Here is a 27,015-nt window from a genome sequence, read left to right as displayed (position 1 = left end):
AATAATAATAACAACAACAACAACAGACTTTCACATCTGCCCCCGTACTCCTGTGAATCATTATCTAGTCATTGGGAGTCTGTGTGGCTCAGAAACAGATTTCAGTTTCAACACAACCCACCCAAATTTAACTCTCTCTGCATATGTTACATCTGCTCCACCTGCAGTGCCCATGGTTTTGCCCATTTTGAGAACAAATTTATACTGCGATCAGATCTGATTAAGTGTTAACATGTATGTATAAATGTGTTTAGCATTCCCCCCCTGCTCCAAATAGTCCGGGTTGCAGCCGCAACTAGCTGTAAGTGTAAAACCCTAACATTCAAACATCTTGACTCGTTATTTTTTTTTTTTAATACGCATTTAGACACAAAAATCCTCTCACCTGGAGTTGTGGTTTCGATTGTGGTAATTGTTGGAGACAGAGCAGTAGTTGGTGTTGTGGATGTGATTGTACACTCAGTGGTTGAACTAAATGTACTGGTGGCAGTAGAAGTATTAGTTGGTGTGATTATAGTGACAGTAGGAGTATAAATTGGTGTTGTGGTTATAGTTGTAGACTCTGTACAAGAAAAGACAAAAGACATAGAAGAGCAAAGATTTTACGTTAACAGTGTATATATGATATGAGAATCTCTGGCGACAAAGAGGCTCTGGCTCAATTGGATGCATTAATTTAAAAAATAAAAGCTAAGCGTAAAAAAGAACATATATCAACATATGTTGGAGACAACTATAAGCATCCAGGCCCTTATTCTAATCGGATCGGTACGGCCCGTGTGCGGCTCTGGCCGCACCAACCAGAATAAGGGCCCCAGTACTGATCCAGTTGTATAATAGACTGTGTTATGAAATATATATATATACAGGTTGAGTATCCCTTATCCAAAATGCTCAGGCCAGAAGAATTTTGGATAATGGATTATTCCGTATTTTAGAATATTTTTATATTTCAATGATAAATCTTGAGGTTTCTTGCATTTACAGTATGTTGTATAAGCTCATCAAACACATGAAATACACACAAATATATTTTATTTGTGCATGAAACAAGGTCTTAAAACATGAAACAAAGTTTGTGTCATTTCTCTAGCACTGAATTTGAGGGCGAAATGTAATGGGCTGCGTTTTTTTCCCCTCACAATTTTTTTCGCAAAATCAGCCGTTTTCGGCCATTTTCCGTAAAATCGCATATTTTATAGGGTGCGATTCGCGAAATCGCACCCTATAAAATATGGCGATTTTTAGTCACACTTCAATTTGCATCCAGATGTTTTCCCATTGGAAAGCATCTAACACGCACATGTAACAGGGTGCGATTTTTGGTAAAGGTTACCAAAAATCGCAAAAAAATTAGACCAGGTTCTGGCTGGTGAATTTGACAGAACCATGCACAGATCACGATGATTTACCAAAAATCGCACCCTATTACATATGCGTGCACCAGGCTCAAGGGCCGGTCCTGGTTCCCAAAATACAGGGGGACAAAATGATTAGGGGTCCCCCGTATTTCAAGAACCAGCACCGGGCCCAACCAGCCAGCAGGGTAATGCCACAGCCAGGGGGGAGACTTTTTATACAAGTCCCCCCCGGCCAAAGCATTCATCCCCCTGACCGGTCAGTATGGGCAGGGGTCCTGGGGGAGTGGGGACCCCCCAAAAGAAGGGGTCCCCCCCCCCCCTCCAGAACTTACCTGCCCATGCTGAAGCCCGGGGCTGTCCTCAATGCCCCTGGGCGGTGGGCATCGAGCTGATACTTGTGTAAAAAATTGTAAAACTATTGTGTATTGCTGTGGAACTATGAGTCCCAGCAAGCCAGGGACTTGGAGAAGTCCCAGCATGTGGGGCATTAAAGCGCCCACTGGCACTTGTAGTTCCACAGTAATAAAAATAGTCAAATAAACACACAGACACACAATAAAAAAAAAAACGTTAATACATCCAAAGCCCATACATACTGATACTTACCTATCTTGAGCCCGTCGGTGGGTCCCAGGGTCTGGTTCCGATGCCTTGGTTCCGGTGCCTTGGTTCCGGGGCTCCATGGCCGATGAGTCTGTGGTCCTGAATCTGAAGAAATCCATGGGGGACCTGTGGAAGGAAATCCTACTCACCAGGTCCTCTGGCGAAGATCTTCTCCGTCTCCGCCGTAGTCCACCGCATCAGCCGCCGTTACCCGATTGGAATGAGAGGCGCAGAGATGTTTCATCTTCCACGCCTCTCATCCGAATGATTCTACTGGCCACCTAGCGGCCAATCAGGAGCCTAGAAAATCAGCTTCTGATTGGCCGCTAGGCGGCCAATACAAGCATTCGGATGAGAGGCGCGGAAGATGAAACATTCCTATCGGGTACTGGCGGCTGATGCGGTGGACTACGGCAGAGACGGAGAAGATGACGGGATCTTCGCCAGAGGACCTGATGAGTAGGATTTCCTTCCACAGGTCCCCCATGGATTTCTTCAGATCCGGGACCCCGGAGTCTTCAGCCCTAGAGCCCCGGACCCCGGAACAGCCATGGAACCAAGGCACCGGAACTGGACCCTGGGACCCACAGACGGGCTCAAGATAGGTAAGTATCAGTATGTATGGGCTTTGGATGTAATTAAGTTTTATTTTTATTGTGTGTTTGTGTGTTTATTTTACTATTTTTATTACTGTGGAACAACAAGTGCCAGTGGGCCCTTTAATGCCCACATGCTGGGACATGTGGTTCTCCAAGTCCCTGCATGTGGTGCAGGCTTGCTGGGACTCATACAACAATACATAGTTTTTCTATTTTTTACACAAGTATCAGCTCGATGCCCACCGCCCAGGGGCATTGAGGACAGCCCCGGGCTTCAGCATAGGCAGGTAAGTTCTGGAGGGGGGGACCCCTTCTTTGGGGGGGGGTCCCCACTCCCCCAGGACCCCTGCCCATGCTTACCGGTCAGGGGGATGAATGCTTTGGCCGGGGGGATTTGTATAAAAATTCTCCCCCCGGCTGTGGCATTACCCTGCTGGCTGGTTGGGCCCGGTGCTGGTTCTTGAAATACGGGGGACCCCTACTCATTTTGTCCCCCGTATTTTGGGTACCAGGACCAGCCCTTGAGCCTGGTGCTGGTTTTATAAAATCCACGGAACCCCGACTTGTTTGTTCCTGTGATTTTATGAAACCAGGACCGGCTCTATCAGCCCGGGGCTGGTTATGCTCAGGAGGGGGACCCCACACAGTTTTTTCCCCCCTCTTTTTTTTACACAAAATCGCATGTTTTAAAATGTGCACATTTTCATGACTGAAAATGCGCACATTTTCATGACTAAAAATCGCCCAAAATCGCACCACATCGCACTTTTTTGCCGCAAATTTGCATCTCATTACATATGCGAATTCATGGCAAAAAAATGCGATTTTTAAAGGTGCGATTTGGTGCGATTTCTTTACTTACAAAAAAATCGCACCCTATTACATTTCACCCCACATGCCAAGCAATCATGTCCTTGCAAATATTTATTGCCAGTTACATGTTATTTCCCCAGTAGTGCCAGTTACAGATGTAGCCAGTAGGTTTAAAGCAAAAGAAAAGAACATTTTGGACAGGGGCGTAGCTACGTTTTGGGCGCCCCCCCCCCCCCCCCCCCCCGCCGTTAGGGGCGGGGCCCCCCTCCCCCCCGTCGCCGCCCAGCCAAGCACCCCTACCCCTACCCCGCCACCCAGGGGCGGGCTGGGCCGGGGGGCAGGATGCCATGTGCCCCCCGGGCCGCTCTAACATGTACTGTTGCGGGCCGCCTTATATGTTAACTCATCCACTCCGCGGCACCGCGGCTACAGGAACATGGCCGCCGGCCTCCTGCATGAGGACATGTGTCCAGGCATAAATATGCAGGGCCGGCCGCCTGTATTACATTTGTTTCGTCTTGAGTTCTGGCACTGTGATTTAGTGTGACAGTCTGACAGACGCTGATGCCGGCGCCCACACGTGTGTCTAGGGAGGCTGGGTCGGAGGTCAGATACTATTACTCGGAGGACGGAGGACGGAGGGAGCCGCAGCAGAGCAGCACTGACGGAGCATGGCAAAACTTTAAAAGGCATTGACAGTTCCTGCGACAGCAAGGTGACATTTATTGGGGGTCTGGAGATCAAGGAGATTAAACACTTTAATGAAGCTACACTGGTTAAGCTTAGCTGGGGAGGGGGATATATGGGGGCACTGCCTGCCGGCTGCTGATCTCCCTCCAGGAAAGTGCCTGTACTCACTGCATAGTGGCCTCAGTGCTCCCCCTGCCTCCAGCTAGCGAGATGGATTGTAAGCTCTGTGGGCAGGAGACATTTCAGTGTAATGTGTAATCTTTGGTCATGCCTTTGTGTTGTACTACTAGATTGCAAACCTTGTTGGCACCAGAATATTGTACCCCGGGTTCTGGTCTTCTGTAGTGCAAATTGAGTGTAAGCTCCTTGGTGCAGGGACTGTTACAACTATCCACTACACTATCTGTATGCTGCCTTAGTACAGTGCTGTGTATACCCCTGGGCTGCTAAACACTATCAGACAGTGCCCATAAATAAACCAGGGTTCTGACAGGTTTGGGTGGGCGGTCCAGATACTGTGGCACAACAAATCCCAGCATGCTGGCCCAGTCTGTTGTGTTTAATAGTTGATAGCTACTTAACCCTGCAATAGCCTCTGGATCCTGAGGCTAATGAGGAGGGTCCACGAATAGGTTCCTGTGATGTTATCATTAACCCCCCAAGCTGCTGGAGACCAGGTGAGGGGCCAGCTGACATTAATTACAGCTGGGAACCTGGTAGGTGATATATATATATATATATATATATATATCTATTAATGGGACACTGTCGGTGACCAGGCCGGCACTTCGGAGACTTACAGCAGAAATAAAGACACTACACCCCAGTCAGCGTGGACCACACCGACTGGGGTGTAGTGTCTTTATTTTTGCTGTAAGTCTCCGGAGTGCCGACCTGGTCACCGACAGTGTCCCATTGGTCTATCTATCCTCATATGGCAAGGACACCTGGAGCAGATGTTATTTATCCTGAGTGAAAACTGTATGTGTGTGTGTGTATAATATATATATATATATATATATATATATATATATATATATATATATCTATATATCTATTTATCTATCTATCTATCTATATATATATATATATATATATATATATATATATATCTCGATCTCTGATAGTAGGGATACAGGGGCACCCGAACCTCTGGGCCCTCATCACATTGTAACTCCTTGGCTGTGGAGTACCGTCCATTCATGCAGGTGTTGTCATGACAGTGTTGGATGTGTGGCATACACTTTGTGCTGTTGTCGGCTGTTGTACGCCTTTGTGTAGAGGGTGAGATGACACCCTCCTGTATCACGTTGACCGAGGGGAACTTGAATAATTTAGCAATAATAAGTGTCAGTAACAGGTGCTCATTGTACATTTGCTCTTCAGGAAATCCTGGGCAATGTCTGGGCTCTCATACACTGGACAAGGTGCCAGATAAACGGGGGGTCTCCTTCTTATATCAGGGGGGTCTCCCTCTTATAACAGGGGGGTCTCCATCTTATATCCAGATGGTCTCCCTCTTATATCAGGGGGGTTTCCATCTTATATCAGGGGGGTCCTCCCTCTTATATCAGGGGGGAGAGCAGCCTGTGATGCCCTGGTATTAATTATACAGGGGGAGCAGTCTATGGTGTTCTGGTAATTATTATACAGGGGGGGCAGCCTGTGGTGTCCTGGTAATAATGATACAGTGGGAGCAGGGTGTGGTGTCCTGGTAATAATGATACAGTGGGAGCAGCCTGAAGTGTCCTGTTCTTTTAATACAGGGCAGTCTGTGGTGTCATTTAATTTTATGCAGGGGAGCAGTCTGTGGTGTTATTATGGGGGGGGGGGTTATGCATAATAACTAGAGATGTGCACCGGCCACTTTTCGGGTTTTGGGTTTTGGGTTTTGGGTTCTGATTACCTTGAGGTTTTGGGTTCTAATGGGTTTTGGCAAAACACCTCCTAAGTGTTTTGTGTTTGGATTTTTTGGGGTTTTGGGTTCTGATTTTTTTGTTAAAAATGCATAAAAACAGCTAAAATCGCAGAATTTGGTGGGTTTTTTTGCTCCTACGCTATATTGACCTCAATAACATTCATTTACACTCATTTCCAGTGTATTCTGAACACCTGACACCTCACAATATTGTTTTTATTGCCAAAGTTTGCACTGAGGTAGCTGGATAACTATGCTAAGCCACACAAGTGTGCGGCACAAACACGTGGCTCATGTAAGAGTGGCACTGCAGCGGCAGATATGGCAGTATTAGGCAGTGAGCCCCAGACCAGACGGCAGATACGCCAGTATTAGGCAGTGAGCCCCAGACCAGACGGTACATACGGCAGTATAGCCAGTGAGCCCCAGACCACAAAGGTAGAGATATACGGCAGTATTTAATTATTTATTAGGCAGGCAGTATTTAATTATTTATTAGCCAGTGAGCCCCAGACCAGACGGGACATACGGCAGTATAGCCAGTGAGCCCCAGACCACAAAGGTAGAGATATACGGCAGTATTTAATTATTTATTAGCCAGTGAGCCCCAGACCAGACGGTACATACGGCAGTATAGCCAGTGAGCCCCAGACCACAAAGGTAGAGATATACGGCAGTATTTAATTATTTATTAGCCAGTGAGCCCCAGACCAGACGGTACATACGGCAGTATAGCCAGTGAGCCCCAGACCACAAAGGTAGAGATATATGGCAGTATTTAATTATTTATTAGCCAGTGAGCCCCAGACCAGACGGTACATACGGCAGTATAGCCAGTGAGCCCCAGACCACAAAGGTAGAGATATATGGCAGTATTTAATTATTTATTAGCCAGTGAGCCCCAGACCAGACGGTACATACGGCAGTATAGCCAGTGAGCCCCAGACCACAAAGGTAGAGATATACGGCAGTATTTAATTATTTATTAGGCAGGCAGTATTTAATTATTTATTAGCCAGTGAGCCCCAGACCAGACGGTACATACGGCAGTATAGCCAGTGAGCCCCAGACCACAAAGGTAGAGATATACGGCAGTATTTAATTATTTATTAGCCAGCGAGCCCCAGACCAGACGGTACATACGGCAGTATAGCCAGTGAGCCCCAGACCACAAAGGTAGAGATATACGGCAGTATTTAATTATTTATTAGCCAGTGAGCCCCAGACCAGACGGTACATACGGCAGTATAGGCAGTGAGCCCCAGACCACAAAGGTAGAGATATACGGCAGTATTTAATTATTTATTAGGCAGGCAGTATTTAATTATTTATTAACCAGTGAGCCCCAGACCAGACGGTACATACGGCAGTATAGCCAGTGAGCCCCAGACCACAAAGGTAGAGATATATGGCAGTATTTAATTATTTATTAGCCAGTGAGCCCCAGACCAGACGGTACATACGGCAGTATAGCCAGTGAGCCCCAGACCACAAAGGTAGAGATATACGGCAGTATTTAATTATTTATTAGGCAGGCAGTATTTAATTATTTATTAGCCAGTGAGCCCCAGACCAGACGGTACATACGGCAGTATAGCCAGTGAGCCCCAGACCACAAAGGTAGAGATATACAGCAGTATTTAATTATTTATTAGCCAGTGAGCCCCAGACCAGACGGTACATACGGCAGTATAGGCAGTGAGCCCCAGACCACAAAGGTAGAGATATACGGCAGTATTTAATTATTTATTAGGCAGGCAGTATTTAATTATTTATTAGCCAGTGAGCCCCAGACCACAGACCGCCAGACTGGCAGATTCAGTGCAGGCAGCAGTGCAGCACCAGTGGACTATATATATATTTATATTTAATATAATTAATTAATAATTATATATATAATAAATGGCACAGCACAGCACCAGAGGTATGCCCCAGCACAGAGGAGACAGTACTACAGGCAGGTACACAGTTAGACTGTTCTCCTAAGCAGAGGAGAACATAGTACACAGCAGCACTGAGGGAGACAGCCCTAGCAAATAAAATAATTAATTACAGCACAGTTCACCAGAGGTAGACCGCACAGAGGAGACAGTAGTACTACAAGTACACAGTTAGACTGTTGTCCTAAGCTGAGAACAGAGTACACAGCAGCACTGAGGGAGACAGCCCCAGCAAATAAAATAATCAATTACAGGCAGCACAGCACACCAGAGGTAGACCGCACAGAGGAGACAGTAGTACTACAAGTACACAGTTAGACTACTACACAGCAGCACTGAGAGACAGCACCAGCGATTGCAAAAGCTCAAGGACAAGCTCAAGTTTAAGCCCCAGCAGCAGCACCAACACACCCTCTCCCAACCCACTACTTAACTGGAGTGAAGATGGCGGGGGCGCGGCAGCTGCTTATAAAGCCTCGCGAAATCCGACGCCGGGAGATGACGTTCTAATCACGCGGACGGACCGAGTCAGGCGGGAATCTCCGAGCGCTGCTCGGAATCGGGCTCGGAATGATGACGTCCGTGGGGGCTCGGATCTCTGATATCCGAGCCCGCACATCTCTAATAATAACTCCAGACCTAATCTTGTTAATACATATTTTTTAAACGAAAAACCTTCATTTAACAATAACAAGGCGCTGTTACTTATGGGCCAGTGCTCTGGACTTGCCCCCCAGGCTAAAAGTTGCCAGCCAGCCCCTGCCGCCGCCCATGCAAACCCCCCCTCAATCCCCCACAGTGACAGCCTTACCTATCGTGCTGGTCCCGGCGGCTCCGTTCTTCTGCTGAGGACCACCAGAAAATGGCCTCCCCCATACAGCAGACAGTTTCAGAGAACTATGCGCTATATGGGCGCGGCCATTTTGTGGTGGCCCTCAGCAGAAGAACGGAGCCGCCGGGACCAGCGCAATAGGTAAGTCTGCGGGGGATTGAGGGGGGGTTTAACTATAGCACCGCAGCCCCCGGCGCCCCCACATGCACAGCGTCCCGTCCCCCCCGCGGTGGCGGGTGCTGCAGTGCTATAGTTACGCCGCTGATTTTGGAATAATTTGGATAGCGGATATTTGGATAAGGAATACTCACCCTGCCCTCCAAATACCTAACTGGTTGGTTAGGAAAATATAGCAAACGAACAGCAGCACTCAAATGGTGATTTGTACAGAAAGCAGACAATTGCTGTCATAATTAAGTTTCAGAATCTTATTCTTTCTACAGGTTCGTCCTTACTAAAGAACAAGATTCTGAAACATTGACTATCACATCGGTCATCTGTTTTCTGTACAAATGGGCAAATCATCTTTAAGAGAGCCACCGCTTTTTTGCTATAATTATAAATATATATACCGCTGGATTGATACCACTGGAGTGAGTGCTCCTGCAGTCAGTTTTGCACAAGGTGTTTTTCTTTGCTATAAATGTAAGTATAACTTAATTTTTTCTGTGTCTTGATAAAAGGCTTAATAGCCCGAAACATTGGCTTTACATACCTTTGCTGTTGTGGTTTACTCTGACCCAGTGCTCGAATTGGAAATTTTAAAGTGGGGGTCCCCCTTATTTGGCACGCGCGCTCTGAAAAAGGGGGCATGGCTACATGAAAGGGGACGTGTCTTAAAGAATAGTGTACCACACCGCATGCCCCTTATACACATTATACATAAAATTAGGACCCCTTATACTATCTTGTACTAGTGCCCTTTACACATTATGCCACATGGTATGATCCAAAGATCAAGCACAGCAGGGGGAGAGTGACAGCAGAATAGAGAGAGAGGGGGATAGAGAGAAAATGAGAGAGTGACATCGGGGATACAGGGAAAGAGAGAGAGTGAAAGCAGAGACAGCGACAGCAAGGTCATGAAAATAGGAAGAGTGACAGTGGGGACAAAGGGATAGGAAGAGCGAGAGGCAGTGTGAGGAATATACAGGCAGTGAGAGAGGGTGTGAGGGAGAGACAGAGATAGAGGGTGGAGTGAGAGAAAAAGATGACAGATGGGGGAGAGAAAAAGATGACAGTGATGGGGGAGAGAAATAAATGAAAGAGACGGGGGAGAGAAAGATAAAAGAGATGGGGCAAGAGAAAAGGATGAAAGACGGGGAGAGAGAGCAAGATAAAAAGAGATTGGGAGAGAAAAAAAGACAAAAGAAACGGGGAGAGAGAAAGATGAGAGAGATGTGGCAAGAAAAAGAGATGGGGAGAAAAAAATATGAAAGAGGTGAGAGTGGGAGATGAGAAATGAGGTGAGGAGAAAAAAGTGGAGAGGGGTGAGGGGAGGTGGAGAGTAGGAGTTTAAAAAGGGATCACTTTTTCCCTCATAATCCCCTTCCTCCAACCCAACTACAAGCGGCCTGGGTACATCTGGCAGTGCATGGTCTGTTCTCCAACACACCAGCAGGTACTAATAACCTTTTTGTTTAATATAAATAGTGGATGAATAATGAGTACTGGATCATCATGAGTAAATACACCACAAGCAAAATTAGGCTAAAAGATGTCTGTAAAGGGCATGTCTATCAAAAAATATTATATTTTCCCCCAAAAAAACAAATGTCCGTCCATTTCCAACAGCAGCTGTTGCCCACATAGGTTTCTATGGGTGAGGTATTTTAGATTGACAGTATCTAGGTCTACAATCAAAAGGTCAACAACAAATAGTTGACAGGGTCAAAAGGTTGACCTGGTCAAACTGTCGGCAGTCAAAGGGTCAACAGTCAAAATGTCAACTTTGAAAAGGACGTCAAAGGTCGGCATGGGTTTTAAAAAAATTGTCGAAGAAGTTCGACAAGAAGTTTTCAGTTTTTTTTGTCTTTGTCAACATAGGTCAGCATGGACACCGTATAAGTGTATGCGTCCCCTTGCATGGCTCACTGCACTCGCCATGCTTCCAGCATGTGTGATCCAAATATCACGAAAAACTCATGTCTACCTTTGTCGATCTTAAAAATGTCATGTCAACCTTTCACTATCGACCTTTTGGCCTTGTTGACCTTTTGACTATCAACCTTTTGACCATGTCAACCTCTTGACTGTTAACCAATAGTTGTCAACCTTTTTGATTGTCTATGTAGGCACTGTAGATCCAAAGCCTGGATACCGGTTTCTATAGGGACTGCAAAACTGTTAGATTTGCCAAACAGTTTATCCTTGATAGGATTTTGCCATCTACATTTGGTGTTACCTTATAGAAGCCAATGATCTACTAGTTTTCAAAAATATTACCTGGCAGGAATGGCTGCAGCACATGTATATTCTGCTGACCAGATTTATTGTGGTCGGATGATAAGAAATTCTGTCGATCGTGTCTGAGAACCCAAAAATAGTAAATATGCCCCTAAATGTCATCTTATGATGCTTTTACGATGCGATAGTCTGCAAATACTGTACAGACAACAGCTTGCAGAATCGGGTGCCGGACGGGGTCCCGACAGTTGGGATCCCAACAGTCATTTACCGGTCGCCGGGATCCCGACTGTTAAAACACTGACAGACAGGTTCCCAACAGCCACCGGCTATTCTTCCTTGTGGGGGTCCACGACCCCCATAGAGAGAGAATAGAATAGGTGGTGAGCGTAGCGAGCCACCGTGCCCGCAGTGTGGCGAGAGCAGTGAGCCCGCAAGGGGCCTTGTTGTGCTCGCCATGCTGTCTGAGTCCGGCCACACCTGCAGAATCTGGGGAAGAATTACCTGTTGGGGTCAGACTGGTGATTGTCGGTGTAGTGGTGACAGTAGTGGAGGATGTAGTTGTCGATATACAGCCTACAGTGAATAAGACAATAAAAAACATCACTGAGTTGTAACTTACTGTACAGTATGTAACCTTTTGGAGAACAAAATAAGATAGAACCGTTTTGTAGAAATTGTACAACAAAGGAGCAAGCAATTTCACAATTAGCCATAAAATAATATTGAAACTGGTGCAATAAACAACAGCGAGTCTTAAATATGTCTCTGTATTTCCAAAGATATACAGTATGTAGACTTTTTTAAACACTCTCAGGGCTGATGTGCTGTACTTCTGTGTCTTGCAGTATCTCTGAGAATGTACAAAACTTTGACTGAGTTATTTCATGCACTTAATGATAACTGCTGATCATGGTGTATTAGTGAATAGAAAATGGCCTCTTAATGCATTTTCCTGTGTTAATTATTAACAGTAATGCGGCCCTACTGCATTCATAATAATCGCATATGCACTAAAATATGTGATTACTAATGCAAATGACAGCTCTTGAGAAAATGCCTGTCCTTTGCGCTGGATCAGGCACTGGACTACCAAGTGTGAGGGCATGCGCGGTTTGATGGCGCGGGCCCTCAGGTTATGCTGGGAGGGATCCATAACGGGTCTTCACACAGCGCAGTGGAGAGAAGCCCATAGGCTTCTACAGGGTATTGCCATCTTTTTCTGGCAATACCCCCCACAACGGTATCCTGGCGGAGGGGCTTTAGTGTGTGTGTGAAAATGCAGTAAAAAACCCTAAAACTGTTTTTTTTTTCTGCATTTTCACTTTAATGCATCCCATCCTGAAACATTTTTACAGCACCACAGCTCTGAGAGCAACATGGACTACAGTACATTTGGAGTAGCTGATTCAGACCATAGGCCTGCTAGTATCAATATAGGAGGCAAATACATTGGATCCTATAAATCTACAACCATCTGGTCCATCAATGCCAGACTGCCAGCTGCCAGCTGCCACTCCATGGGATATTCCAATTAAATACAAGTGCTAATAGCACATTGGGACCCTTCAAATCATGAGTGGACAATTTCCTATTCTTTACCTACTGCCCCCTTACCATCATACACCCAAAGGTCTTAATAGGAACAGGACTCCCATGAACTGTTTATTGGCTGTCCAAATTATTGATTGATCTTTTCACCAGAGACAGGTGCTTAATTTATTTATTGAATTAGTCAATCATGAATTTAACAATTGCATTGCCAGAATAAAGATGTGCTATTTTTATGTATAATTGCAGCAATAAATGTTTGTAAATGTATTTTAAACCAATCAAGTCACTTGTAAAGTTTTAGTACCAGTGTCTTTTCTCACAGAAGTGCTGTTTTTACAGATATTTTTCAGTTCTCTCTACAGGGATTGACTACACAGCTGCATACTTCCAAACTTCTAGGTCCAGCAGGGAGGGACAAAGGCTTGCACCGCAGATGCGCGCCCAAAATTGTGGGTGTGGCTTACTGAAAATGGGGAGGGGCCTAAAATATCTCCTTGTGCGGCCACAAGCCTTTTTTGACAATGTGGAGGCATGGCCCATAGGCCCCCGTCTATTTAGCGCTGGGCATGCATCTGACAGGGGGAACTCCCAACTGCCCCCCTTCCCGCCGCGGGACACTGCCAGCCGCAGGAGGGATGCGGGACAGTTGGGAGGTATGCAGCTATTGCGGAGGCAGAGCCCGATGTAGCGTCTGTATACTTGGTATTTTCATGTTTTACATATTACACAATCTAGTTTTATTTCTATTCTATTATTGTTTTGTTCCCAATTGTTTAGCACAACAGAACATGTAATAAATCAATAAATAAATAAAAAATCAACTCATTAATTAATTCTACAAACCAAGGCATATACAGCTTTTCATATAATACTCAAGATAAACAGCACAGAAATAACAACACACATGTAAAATAGAATACATTAACTGTATATATACTGCAGATGTACCTTGTACTTTGATGCAGGCCGGAGATGTGTTTTCAGAACAATAACTGAAAGAAGAAAAACATGTAAGCACATTGTAAACATGCATATACTGTAAATAGCTAAACCTTTGCACGCCATCCGCCATCCAGTCAGAACTGAAACTAGGATGTTTGGCACCTGGAGCAAGGTACCAATTTGTTGATAGAAAGAAAGGGATTTTTTTTTTTAAATATATATATAATGAAGTTTGTTTAGGAAAGGTGCGTTGACACCTGCAGTCCCTTTAGGGGTTAAACTGAGCTCGCCTGACAAGCGCAGGGTGTATACACTTGTCCAGAAATGCTTGATTAGGACAGCAGCTCCCCAGTGTAAGAGCCTGATCCCAAAGGATATATATATCACAATAGGAAGGGGGGTTGTGACCTTGTCCTGCGCTTTTTGGAAAGCAGCACTACTCTAGGGCCTCGCTGCTAATAGAGGTCCAATGGAAAAAGATAGAAAGAAAGATGTAGAGGTGCGCTTAAATGTGTTTCACCAACAACAGATTCATATTTAAAAATAGAATATGTTTATTCCAAATGGTAAAAAAGTATAAAATACATTTATTCTGAACAATATACAGAAGTTTTCCTGTGGATATTTTCACATAGGTGTATTGTTTCCTGATTTGACCTTAGATGTGTATAGGTCTAGAAACCCCTGCGCGTTTCGTCCCTTGGGGACTTCTTCAGGGGTAATACACCGAGATCAGTCGGTTTGGCGGTTTTTACACACACACACACACACACACACACATACATACATATATATATATATATATATATATATATATATATATATATATATATATATATATATATATATATATATATAGTGAGACAACCTCTGGGGTGTACACATTGAAAATATAGCCGAAACTGGTATTCAAATATCCCGATACGGCTGGTGTTCATATACCACGATATGGCTTCACGTGCATTAATGTGGTCAGTGTCAGGATAGAATAGGGCAAAAAGGCAAGTAGAAATATCCCTACTTTTACAAACAAAACTGATATAATCCTTTGAATACACATATATACTGTACTCTATGGAAGGACATTAGAACAAGATCAATGGAGATTATTAATGAAAGACAATAAGAGGTCATTCATCTTTACCCATGCTTATTTTATCTTCACTGGTAGTTATTATGGGGAACAAAACTGAGACTATTGTTAGTTGCACGTGGGTACTTAATAATAATAATACCTGTTGCGGGCTACTAAGGCACTATAGTTAGATGTCCTTTGCATATAGTTTTCAAAATACATAATTAACGCTTTACTGCTTCTGTTTTTTATATACATGCATTTGAACATAAAACAATTAAGTATGATATAGCCTATAGTGCAAACTCTACTTATGGCTATCATTTATTGGAAATATTATTATTTGACTAAAATATAACAAATTTTAGAAGGGATTTATATACAAATTCATAGAAAGAGATTAAGACCAGCTGACTTATTTAGCCCCTTAGGGCGTAATGTGCCAAAACGTAAAATCCAACAGGACTCATATTCTAGCAGCTTGTGGCCACGATCCCCACCTCTAAAAGATTCAGGGATTTGGTCTATCATGCGATATTTGATGCTGGATCTATTGTGGGCAGCTTGAACAAAATGGCGTGCCAAAGGTTGTTCATTGGTACCTAGCGTCTGGGCTTTCTTGATAAGTGCCTTAGATAATGTTGTATCTTGACATACCTTTGTTGCTTTCAATTAATCTTGCACACTGAAGATTAGATGTTTTATTTCTTATGTATAAATCATACTTGCAGGAGTACAGTTAGACATCCCCACATGCTTGCTCTCCTTCTCCTTCCTCTATCCCCTTACTTCCTGGTCACATGTTCTATCCCACTGCAAGATTCTTAAAGAGATACTAACTTATCTAGCTAATGCACATAAACTATCTTTATATATACTACATCTCCCCCTTCCTTTCATATGTAAATGACTACTTTTAACATAACAATGTACTGACTGCATTTGAGCATAAACAGTGACCCACAATATGCAATACACATTAAACTTGAAAAACATTTTAGAACAAAAAATTATGAACCATAAATTGAAAGTCATATCTGCTCAATAAGCCTTGTGGGAGGTTTAATGGCTCTACCTCTTCTCGTCTGAATGTATGATCCTTCACTCAAAGGAACAGACACAATAGAATCACTTGGTGTTGAGGATGTTATAGGTGGTGTGTTGACATCAGCTTGACTTGGTGCATCAGAAGAAAAGGATGGGAATATCTTCTTGAAATGGGACACATTTCTTGTCACAGTGTGATGGTCATTTTCTGCAACAACCATTGTTCCCTTCCTTTTCACTACAGTCAGTGGACTTGGATGAAAAGTCGTCATGTCCTTGCGTACTACTTTTTGTTTCACCAGAACACGATCTCCTTCTTGTAAGTCTGAAACAATAGCTCTTCTTTTCCGGTCTGCATATTGTTTAGCCTTTTGTTTATTGTCAGAGTCCTTCTTTCTTACCTGAAGATCTCTAGATGAAGGAGTCAAATTGATTTCTGGAAGAGTGGATCTGATTACTTTTCTTTGAAACATTAATGTCTGAGGAGGGACATTTGTTGTAGAATGAGGCACAGAGCGATATTGTCTAAGAAATTGATTTAGAGATTGTTGAATTGGAATTCTGGATACCTTAGAAATTTTTATTTGCTTTCCCAGATTACGCATGAAACGTTCAACAAGACCATTAGCCTGTGGCCACAGGGGTGTAATCTTTTGATGTCGAATTCCAAAATGTTTCATGAATTTGCTGAAATCATCACCTTGAAATGGCGGACCATTATCAGTCTTTATTGTTCCTGGACTTCCATAAGTAGTAAATATTTTGTCCAACGCTGGTAAGACAGATGTGGCAGACGTTGAAGATATTATTTCAAGAACAGGATACCTTGAATATTCATCCACAGCGACTAATAGGTATTTTCCATTGTACATTGGCCCATAGAAATCAACATCAACATTTTCCCAGACATTGTCAGGTAGATCAGTCATCCGCAATGGTTCACTGTTAGTTTGTGTAGAAAGAAGGTTACATGTCATACAGTTACGAATTTCCGATTCAACTTGTTGCTCCATGGAGGGAAACCATACCTTTTCACGTAGAAGTTGTTTGGTCTTTACAAGTCCTAAATGACTGGCATGAGCAATATCAATTACCCTCTTTCTCAAAGCAGCTGGAATGATTATTTTGTCACCTTTGAGAATGATTGAATTATCATGTACAGTAAGTTCTTGACAATGTTTATGAAGTGTTCGGAAGTCTTGTTCCTCATTAGTTGAAAATAAAAACTGTCCCAGTCGCCAATCATTGGACGTAATGCAATGTTTTACTGCTGACAAAACATTATCTGAAGAAGAAGCCTCTTTGATGTCGGCACTAGTTAGTGAATCAGGAATTGAATTGTTAATAATAAAGTTCACATATTCCTCCACTGGAGTAGATTGCAATGTGTCAAAAGGCAAGGGATGTCTGGACATGTAATCTGAGGGATTGTCAGCACCAGCTCTATGAATGATGGAGAAATGATATGCCTGCAAACGTAAGCCCCATCGCTGTATCCTAGCTGGTTGTTTGGCATTTGGATTTCCAAAAAGTGTCACTAGAGCTTGATGATCAGTCTGGATGGTAAACTCAATGCCGTATAAATAGAGATGAAAACGTTCACAACCCCAGACTACTGCAAGAGCTTCCCTTTCTGGCTGAGAGTAACGCTTTTCCACCTCTGTTAAACTGCGACTTGCATATGCCACAATATGATGATCCCCATGTGTATTTACTTGAGTCAAGATAGCTCCAAGCCCAACAGGACTGGCATCCACAATAAGTTCTGTTTTCCAGTCAGTGTTGTAATATGACATTGTGACACTATCCTGCAGACATCGTTTTATGTCATCAAATGCTTGTGATTGAGAAGAAGTCCATAGGAACTTAGCATTTTTCTTTGTGAGTTCCCTAAGTGGGGCAGTCAGAGTAGCGTAATTTGGAATGAATTGGGAGCAATAATTAGTCATCCCAAGAAATGACTTGACTTCACCAGCATTGACAGGTTTGGACATGTTTGTGATAGCCTGGACTTTTTGTGGATCAGGACTCACTCCATCTTGAGAAAAGATGTGACCAAAAAACTTGAGTTTCTGTTGAAGAAAAACGCATTTATCTCTGTTCAGCGTTAAATTTTTAGCTTGAAGACACTGCAACACTTGACGCAGAGCTTCATCATGTTCCTGGCGTGTTGTTCCAAAAACCAGGATATCATCACTGTAATTTATGGCATTTGGGACCGTCTGTATGACCTGACGGATAGCGTTTTGAAACAGCTCTGCTGCGGATATGATTCCAAATGACAGTCGCTTGTATCGTCGTAACCCAACATGAGTTGAGAATGTTGTTATTTGACGTGATTCTTCATCAAGTTCTAGTTGATGATAACCTTTATTTAAGTCCAATTTAGAAAAGAAACTTGCACCTGTGAGTCGATGTATGATATCATCCATAGTAGGAGTAATATGACGCTCTCTTTTGATGGCAACATTAGGACGACGCATATCAACACATATTCTCACTGCGTTTGGTTGACCTGGTTTGGGCACTACCACAATAGGGGATACCCATGGTGTTGGGCCAGATACCTTTTCAATTATATCTAAGTCTTCAAGAGTCTGTATTTCTTCTTCCACTTGTTTCCTTATATTTATAGGAATGCGCCGATGTTCTTGTGCAATTGGGATGACTGAGTGGTCAATGTGAAGATGAACTTGATAATCTTTAAGTTTTCCAATGCCATGAAAAAGATGATCATACTCCTGTAGTAAAGCATCCACATCACTCTGTAGTGGTTTTGGGTCATGTATGACAGGAGTGATATTGGGAGTGTCATTTAAGATAGGAGAATCATGAGTATGTGCCACAATTTGTATAAGACCCAACTCTGAAGCAGTATCCAATCCCAAAAGATTACCTCTTGCATACTTGGTGACATAAAATACAGCTTTTGTCTTTTTGTCATTTTTGCGTGCAATGATGTCAAAAGAACCCTTTAGTGGAAGAGGCCGTTTATTACCATACGTGAATATTTTCACAGATGTTGGATTCAAAATGATATTGCCATGCAGCTTCTTGAAACTGGTAGCATCCATTATATTTACAGAAGCACCGGAATCTATTAGAAAGTCAACAGAAGTGTGTTCCAAAGTGATTGCAGTTTTTGGACTGACCTTGTTGTTTCCAACCTGATGAATCATGTAGATAAATCCTTCTGACTTGTCATCACTGTCAGATGATTCTGAAGCTAGATCCATTGTAGAATGCTGATCCACACAACGCACTGTTTTTCGCCTGGCTTTAAATTGCTGTGAAGATTGTCTGTGTGTAGACTTGATTTCTTTAGATTTGCAGACTGAGGAAAAGTGATTCATTTTTCCACATGCAGTGCAAGTTTTTCCAGTTGCAGGACAGTCTCCTGAATGTGGATAGGGGCGCCCACACCTGTAACATGCTTTAGCTTTCCCTGTCTCCAGAATGGAGCTTGTGTCAGTATGTAATTTATTGCACACTTGCAGCTGGTTCATACCCCTCTCCATATCTTTAGCATGTGTCTCTGAAAGTTCTAGACTTCTAGCATATTGCTGCAGTTCAGTCAGCGTCATTTCAGATTTAAGAGCACGTCTGCGTAACTTTCCACATTTTCCAAATGCAATTAACTGCTGCTTAATTTCATCTTCTACATCATGGAACTGACAAGGTTTGGCAAGAATCCTTAATCTAGTAATATATGCATCAACAGATTCAGTTTGTAGTTGCATAGCTGTCCTGAACAAGTATTTTGAATGTGACAGGCTGCATTTTGGAGCAAAGTATGCATTCAGAGAGCCCCTGCATTTGTTATAATCCCTGGTGTCTTCCTCTGGCAAAGTATCATACAGTTCATATATCTTGGGGCCAGCACTGATAAGAAGCATGCTTTTCTTTTTGCTGTCAGAAGTTATCCCCATGGCTTCAATAAAGTGTTCAAACTGGCCAAGCCATTTTCTCCATAATTCTGCTGCATTAGGGGCATCAGTATGCAGAAACTGAGGAATTAATGCTAGCATGTCAGCCATGATTACTGAGGAATATATACTGTAGTTGCTGAATGTAAGTAATCAAAAGTTTATCCTCGTCGCCAGTTGTTGTATCTTGACATACCTTTGTTGCTTTCAATTAATCTTGCACACTGAAGATTAGATGTTTTATTTCTTATGTATAAATCATACTTGCAGGAGTACAGTTAGACATCCCCACATGCTTGCTGTCCTTCTCCTTCCTCTATCCCCTTACTTCCTGGTCACATGTTCTATCCCACTGCAAGATTCTTAAAGAGATTCTAACTTATCTAGCTAATGCACATAAACTATCTTTATATATACTACAGATAACAATAAGGATCTTGTGTATTAATATGTGGTAGTGGCATTAGCTTGTTAAAATACTCATTACAAGGGATTGATATCTTTTTACAGATATCCAATTATCCTTCCATTTATGGTTACATATTGTGTAGACTAATGCTGATACCGTTGGATGATACCTCTATATCGCCATAATTCTTTTATAGTGTTGTTGCCATGTACACAGTCACTATGGTCACGACGTCCTAGCCGTATTAACATCACCATAGCAACTATTTTGTTTAGCCTCACTGACTAACTTCAAGAGGGAGTGCGTACGGCCCTGCTTGATGATGTCACACGGGAGTTCAGGTCAGCCTCGGCGCGGGAGAAATCTCCACACCGGCATCTGACCCTTAGGAGATTTAAGGTAAGAGTTTGTTTGTAGTGTTTTGAAATGTTATTGCTGTTATTGAATAAATCAATTTGCAAGAAGAGTGCCGTAACTATGTTTAATTATATATATATATATATTCCAGAGAGCCGAGTCGGCACTCCTGTGTCTCACCCACTTGCCCTCGGTGCATGCTACAAACCACTACAGTGGCAGCATATACAGATACAGATGGCAGCACTCGCAGGGACTAAAAAACGACAGTACTCAGTATGATGGATATCAACGTTTCAATGCTCAAAACATTTTCATCAGGATGCAACCAGTGTAAAAACAAAAAAATCTTTAAATACTCTCCACCATCAACTCATCAGCAGCCCTTCCGGTCAATGAATATACCACTGTGTGTATGTGCATTCAATGACGTCATAAGGCACGGACCTTAGAGTGAGACAGCAACACAACTAAACAAGAATAATAAATGTGTAAATGGCAGCTCGCTAGTACAATTTAACAAAACAGACTTAAATAGCATGAAATACCTCATTAATGAGGCTTGCGGAACATGATAACTCAACTTCATTCTTCATACTAAATCGGCTACACATCACAAAACCATGAACAAGAAATCACATTATTACGCTTACTGTCGCATTAAAATGTATAAAGAATACATAAATGCTTAATAGTACTCGGATCAAAACAGCCGAGACCTAATTGGTCAATCAATTGGTCCGGCTGATCGCTGGCATCTATATTGATGGGAGCATGGATGGCAGATCGGTGTGCCATCATCATCTCCTTGAACATCTGTTTTGTCAATATATGACTTACAGCATGGGCAAACGATTTGATATATTATAAATCTAGACTTACAAGTTAAAGGATTGACCATGAATGGATTTTGGAATTTGTTACCTTTAAGCATAAATCCACAAGTGGTGCATCCACAATTGAAGTAGGCCCACACTTGTTTAAAAAAAGGGAAGGTTTCCTCACAAATCGATCTGAAACATCAGTCTTCACTAACAGATTTTTTTTCCCCTCTTGTAACACGATAGTAACCGGGTGTCCTTTAGGGGCAATTCCGAGAAGTAATCAGTGGCCAGTGTCTTTTCACCACCTTATTAATTTTAAAATTTCTGGTATTATAGGTCATGGCCCCCGGGAACATGGGTGCATGTTTCCTATTTTCCTTAGCGTTTAATAATTGCTTTTTAACAACAGTTCCAAAATGTTTTTTTAAGAGTAACCCCTTTCTTAGGGTAATCCTCACTACTTGCAAAAATTGTAATGTATACAATAATGGAGTTATTGGAAACTCCGGAATACTATAAGTACCTTTTTCAATTTCTTAGGGATAATTTTGGCATCCACCTCTTGTTGTATGCAACTTTCCAATTCTTTTATAAAAAATAGATTTTTTTAGTTTCTTTAGACAAATTCTTTACTGCTGTCCATCCCACTTTTGCTAAATTATTACGGTCCGGGGCCGGCTGTTTTACAACCGTACCTGCCTGTTGATCCAACACTCTTATAAACGCTTTAATTGAGGCTTTTTGAGGATGGAGGGTCGAAATTTAATTTTGGTATTACTTAGCGCACCTGTGGTGGAACAATGGACTTAGTTTATGGAAAAACTCTTTGAGTCACAATTTGAGTTGAAGATCATGCACTTCTACTTGACATTGTAAAGAATCAAACATATTGGTTGGCACAAAAGATAAGCCTGTATTAAGAACCTTTTCTTCAATGGGGGTTAACTTGTAAGATGACATATTGACAACCAGGCTTTTCTGCCCGGTGGTGTTTTTTTGCCACCACTCATTTTCTTTCTTTTTGGCCACCATGTCCGATATGAGTGCGTCTATGTTTGGATTTTTTGACCAGATCAATGTCTTGTCAAAAGGCATTCCTTTTTCACAAGCTGTGGATGCCAAAATCATCCCTAAGAAATTGAAAAAAGGCACTTATTCCAGAGTTTCCAATAACTCCATTATTGTATACATTTCTGAAACTGCATAAACATTCGACTAAGCTGCCCGGACGCCCAATTATCAAGGCAAGAGGTTCCCTCTTTCAAGTGGTTTCCACATAGTTAGATTAATTATTCTAACCCTGTATCATAACCATGAGATATATTTACTAGATACTACCTCCTTGTTGAATACTTTAGAGGACTTCAATCAGTCTCATCTCAAGAGTGTTGGTTGGGATGTTGTATGCCGTTCTGTTGATGTCAACAGTTTGTACACTTCAATACTGTAGGCTTGGAGTGTACAAAAAGGTTTTTGCAAGATAATGAGGCTTATGTTGGCCCTGATTTGTTCTTAACGATATAGTTGCTAGAGATGTAAGAACTACTTCATTCATGCTGGAAAATTTTATTTGCAGGTTGGCGGCTGTGTAATGGGATCTCCTGTCGTACCGTCATACACGAATATTTGAGAAGTTTGAGATCTCATTTAGAGACTTTTGCACAGCCGCTAAAATCCTATATAGGTACATAGATGACCTCCTGATCTTTTGGAGGGGAGACTGGAGTGAGTTTGCTGAATTGATTGAGCATTATAATTTTTAGAATGGTCCCATTCAGTACACGTTCTGTATGAGTCAACAAGAAAGTATCTTGACGTGAAGATCATTAAGACTAATGCTGGCATTCTCATTACTCTCTTCTCCAAGAAATCAGATCATAACAATTTGCTTCAGCACCAGAGTCATCATCCTGAACCTTTAAAATCCGGGCTTCCCTACTCACAATTTTTGCGAGTAGTGAGGATTAACAGTGATATATCCTAGTCACAAACACAGATCAACAAGAGGTTTGGGAAGTTCCAGGAGAGGGGTTACCCTAAGAAACATTTGGTGCAAGCTAGGGACAAGGCACTGTTATTAGATTGAAATCAATTATTAACTGCTAAGGAAAATTGGAAGGATACACTCATGTTCCCGGGGGCCACAACCTATAATACCAGCAGTTTTAAAATTAATATAGTGGCGAAAAGACATTGGCCACTGATTACTTCAGACAGTGAATTGCCCCTAAAGGACAATGTCACTATCATTTTACAAGAGGGGAAAAAAATCTTAAAGATCCTTTAGTGAAGACTGATGTTTCGGATTGATATGTGAGGAAACCTTACCATATTTTTTAAACAAGTGTGGGGCTGCTTCACTTGTGGATGCACCACTTGTGGATTTATGCTTAAAGGTAACAAATTCCAACATCCATTAATGGGTCAATCCTTTTAAATTAGACATCATTTAACTTGTAAGCCACACAATATAATGGATATGAGCGCTGATTGCTTAATTATTCCTCACTGCAGCTGTTCCAAAGGGGGGTTACAACTAACCCCCTTTGGGTTTTAGAGCAAAAAAGACACAAAGTTTGAACAGCGCTGTGTGGAATAATAAAAATTGTTTATTAAAATAGTATTATTAACTTATTTATTTAACTTGTAAGTCTAGATTTATAGTGTACCAAAGTGCTTGCCAATGCGGTAAGTCGTATATTGAGAAGATGGAGCTGATGTCCAAGGAGAGGATGGTGGCACACCATTCTGCCATCCGTGCCGCCATCAATACGGATGCCAGCGATCAGCCAGTGGCCTGTCATTTCCTTGAACACACTCACGGTATTTCCACTACGCTTCCGCATGACTGACCATATTGAATGTCCACTAACAGGGGGAGACCGGAGTAAATGGTTACTCCAGTGTGAGACCAAGTGGATTGCCCGGTTGAACACATTGGTTCTGTTCGGTCCCAATGACAAATTAGGTCTTGGATGTTTTTGATCCGAGTATTATTAAGCTTTAGTAATGTGCATTTGTGCATTCATTATTAATTTTAATGTGACATTAATGTAATAATGTGATTTCTTGTTCATGATTTTGTGATGGTTTAGCCGATTTAGTATAAAGTATGAAGGTTGAGTTATCATGTTCTGCAAGCCTCATTAATGAGGCATTTCATGCTACTGTATTTGTCTTTTTTGTTAAATTGTACTAGCGAGCTGCCTTTTCCACTGTTATTATTCTAGTTTAGTTTTGTTGACAGTGCTGTCTCGCTCTAAGGTCCGTGCCTGATGACTGCATTGAATACACCCGCACACGGCAGGAGATTCGTGACTGGAAGGGCTGCTGGTGAGTGGAGGGTAGTTAAAGATTTGTTTGATTATACACTGGTTGTATCCCGATGAAAATGGATTGAAATGTTGATATCCATCATACTGTGTACTGTTGTTTTTTTTAGTCCCTGCGAGTGCCCTCGTCTGGATATATATATATATATATACACATACAGACACAGGACTGAAAAGCAGTTTATCCAAGTCCGGAGGAGTGCCATTATTCTCTGCTGCATATGTATTTCTGAATCAGCACCTCGGCTTGATATTGGATGTTTGATGCGAATGTCTGCAACCACTCAATGATATATATATATATATATAAATATATATATATATATATATATATAGAGAGAGAGAGAGAGAGAGAGAGAGCTGTAGCAAGCAAGCAGCGGCACTCAATAGGATTTGCAAAAAGTCAAAAGTGGTTATTTACTGCTCCAACGTTTCGGGGCTCCAAACTGCCCCTTTGTCAAGGTGTACAAACAAATAAGTGACCATACAGTCCTACCTTAAATACCAGCAGAAATAAGTGCAAGACGATCCCCCTCCGTGGAGCGCTCCCCGGCGTCTGACGTCAGTTCCGGTACTACTGTCCAGGAAGTTACTGTAGTCTTGGTAACATGGACGCTCAATGTGCTCCCAGCGCTGACTGGATAATCCAGTCAGCGCTGGGAGCGCATTGAGCATCCATGTTACCAAGACTACAGTCACTTCCTGGACAGTAGTACCGGAACTGACGTCAGACGCCGGGGAGCGCTCCATGGAGGGGGATCGTCTTGCACTTATTTTTGCTGGTATTTAAAAGTCTCCCACGGGAGGTAAGAAAATGTTTTTTGTCAACCTGCTACTTTTGCTATTTGTGGACCTGAGGAAAAAACCTTCGGGTTTTGAAACGTTGTCCAATCCCATGCTTTAATACACTTTATTTATATTTGACAAAGCCCGCAGAGTGCTGCCTCTTTTTTTCTACCACAATACGCCATCCTTTTGGCTCACAGTGTTAGGAGAAGTTTCCCTATATTATTCGTTTGGAAGGCACCGCGGCATCTGACCATCTTTCGTTTATCTGGAGTGCCAATCTCTGTTATTGCATATATACGGATTGGTTACCCATTGCGGGTCCCAGTCCTCCGCTGAGGCACCGGAACAACCCCCTAACTTCAAAGCTACCATTCATTTATACCGTCTTATCTACCAGGACTGACATTCTCTATCCTCCAGTGGAGACACGGTTAGTGTCGGGACATTGGAATCATGGAGAAAGCATCGTTCTTAGACATCAAAGCTCATCTGGGAGATCACTTCACCTACTCCCAGGAACAAGTCAACGCAATTCTGTTTGAGACTGATCTTAGCCCTAAAGTGGATACTAACACCCCGGACGAATTATACAACACTCTATTTAAATACCTGAAAAAAGAGACTGACTTTCTCCTTCACGGTACATCACTGTCAGATTATTTCCGTGCAAACATGATCCCACGCGGATTTCGCATTAAAAATATTCCAACAATCGGCCGAAATAATGCCGATTTCTGCCGCACGTGGATCGCCATATTAAATAAAGCAAGTATGGATCTGATGGTATTGGTGATATCGGAATCTGGTCGCATCTTGGCGGAAACCAAAGAAAAGATTACTGAGTTAAAAACCATCAATAAGAAAATCCTGGACGATAAAAAACATGCAGCACTGTGGGAAAAATTGGAGTCACAGGTCCTCAAATACAAGGAAGAGCTCATATTGTTCAAACAAAAGAAGCTTAACACCGTAAAAACCGATTATGAGGAATACCAAGTGTACCGATGGCTTAACGGTACACAACCTACTCCTTTTCGCCCATATAATAGACCGCGTCAATCGTGGAGAAAAAAGAACCCCAACTATCGCCAGGATTCACCATCGAACAGTGACAGTGACTTTCAGGTCCAAGACTCTGATGAACCTTCGACCAGTAAATCAGGCCCTTTAGGCAGACTCACTCGCGCAAAAACCGTAGATGTTCGCGACGTGGGGGCCAAAACCAAAGGATCTACAAAACCGCCTGCAAAGGGCAAGAAAAACTGATTTTCAATTTATCATGTCATAACCTAACAGACTCAGAAATTAAGGTATTAAATAGAGGATTGTCTTTCGTCCCCACTTCCCATCATCAAGACCTCCAGTGGAAAATCGACCTATATGGTCTACACCGCACCCTAAAAACAAAAGAATTTTTCCAGCATAAACCAAGCGATATCAGAACGCACGTATCCAGCACAGCTATTAAGGGTAAATCCACGACATTTGATCCACCATCTACCAACGCGACTCTAAAAACTTTTAATCGGATGCTCGACCAAACCATGTCGACACAAGCCACTACGACCACTCCTAGTCGGGATAATCTATCACGGCAA

At 42.5% G+C, this 27,015-nt stretch overlaps 1 protein-coding gene across 1 annotated transcript in view; it reads right to left on the bottom strand.

Moving 5' to 3' along the window:
* The window catches only part of LOC146045082 (mucin-5AC-like), a 110,624-nt gene that overhangs the window by 68,578 nt on the left and 15,031 nt on the right, over positions 1-27,015 (bottom strand). Inside the window, exons 5-7 of the mRNA XM_083163766.1 lie at positions 13,665-13,708; positions 11,667-11,738; positions 386-562 (exon numbers count right to left, since the gene is read on the bottom strand). Coding sequence (XP_083019892.1) covers positions 386-562; positions 11,667-11,738; positions 13,665-13,708 — 293 coding nt within the window. The remainder of the gene's footprint in view (positions 1-385; positions 563-11,666; positions 11,739-13,664; positions 13,709-27,015) is intronic.

The sequence above is a fragment of the Crinia signifera genome, chromosome 11 (assembly GCF_055691185.1).
Source record: "Crinia signifera chromosome 11, ASM5569118v1, whole genome shotgun sequence".
Taxonomy (NCBI): Eukaryota; Metazoa; Chordata; class Amphibia; order Anura; family Myobatrachidae; genus Crinia; species Crinia signifera.
This window is presented reverse-complemented; position numbering and strand designations above follow the sequence as displayed.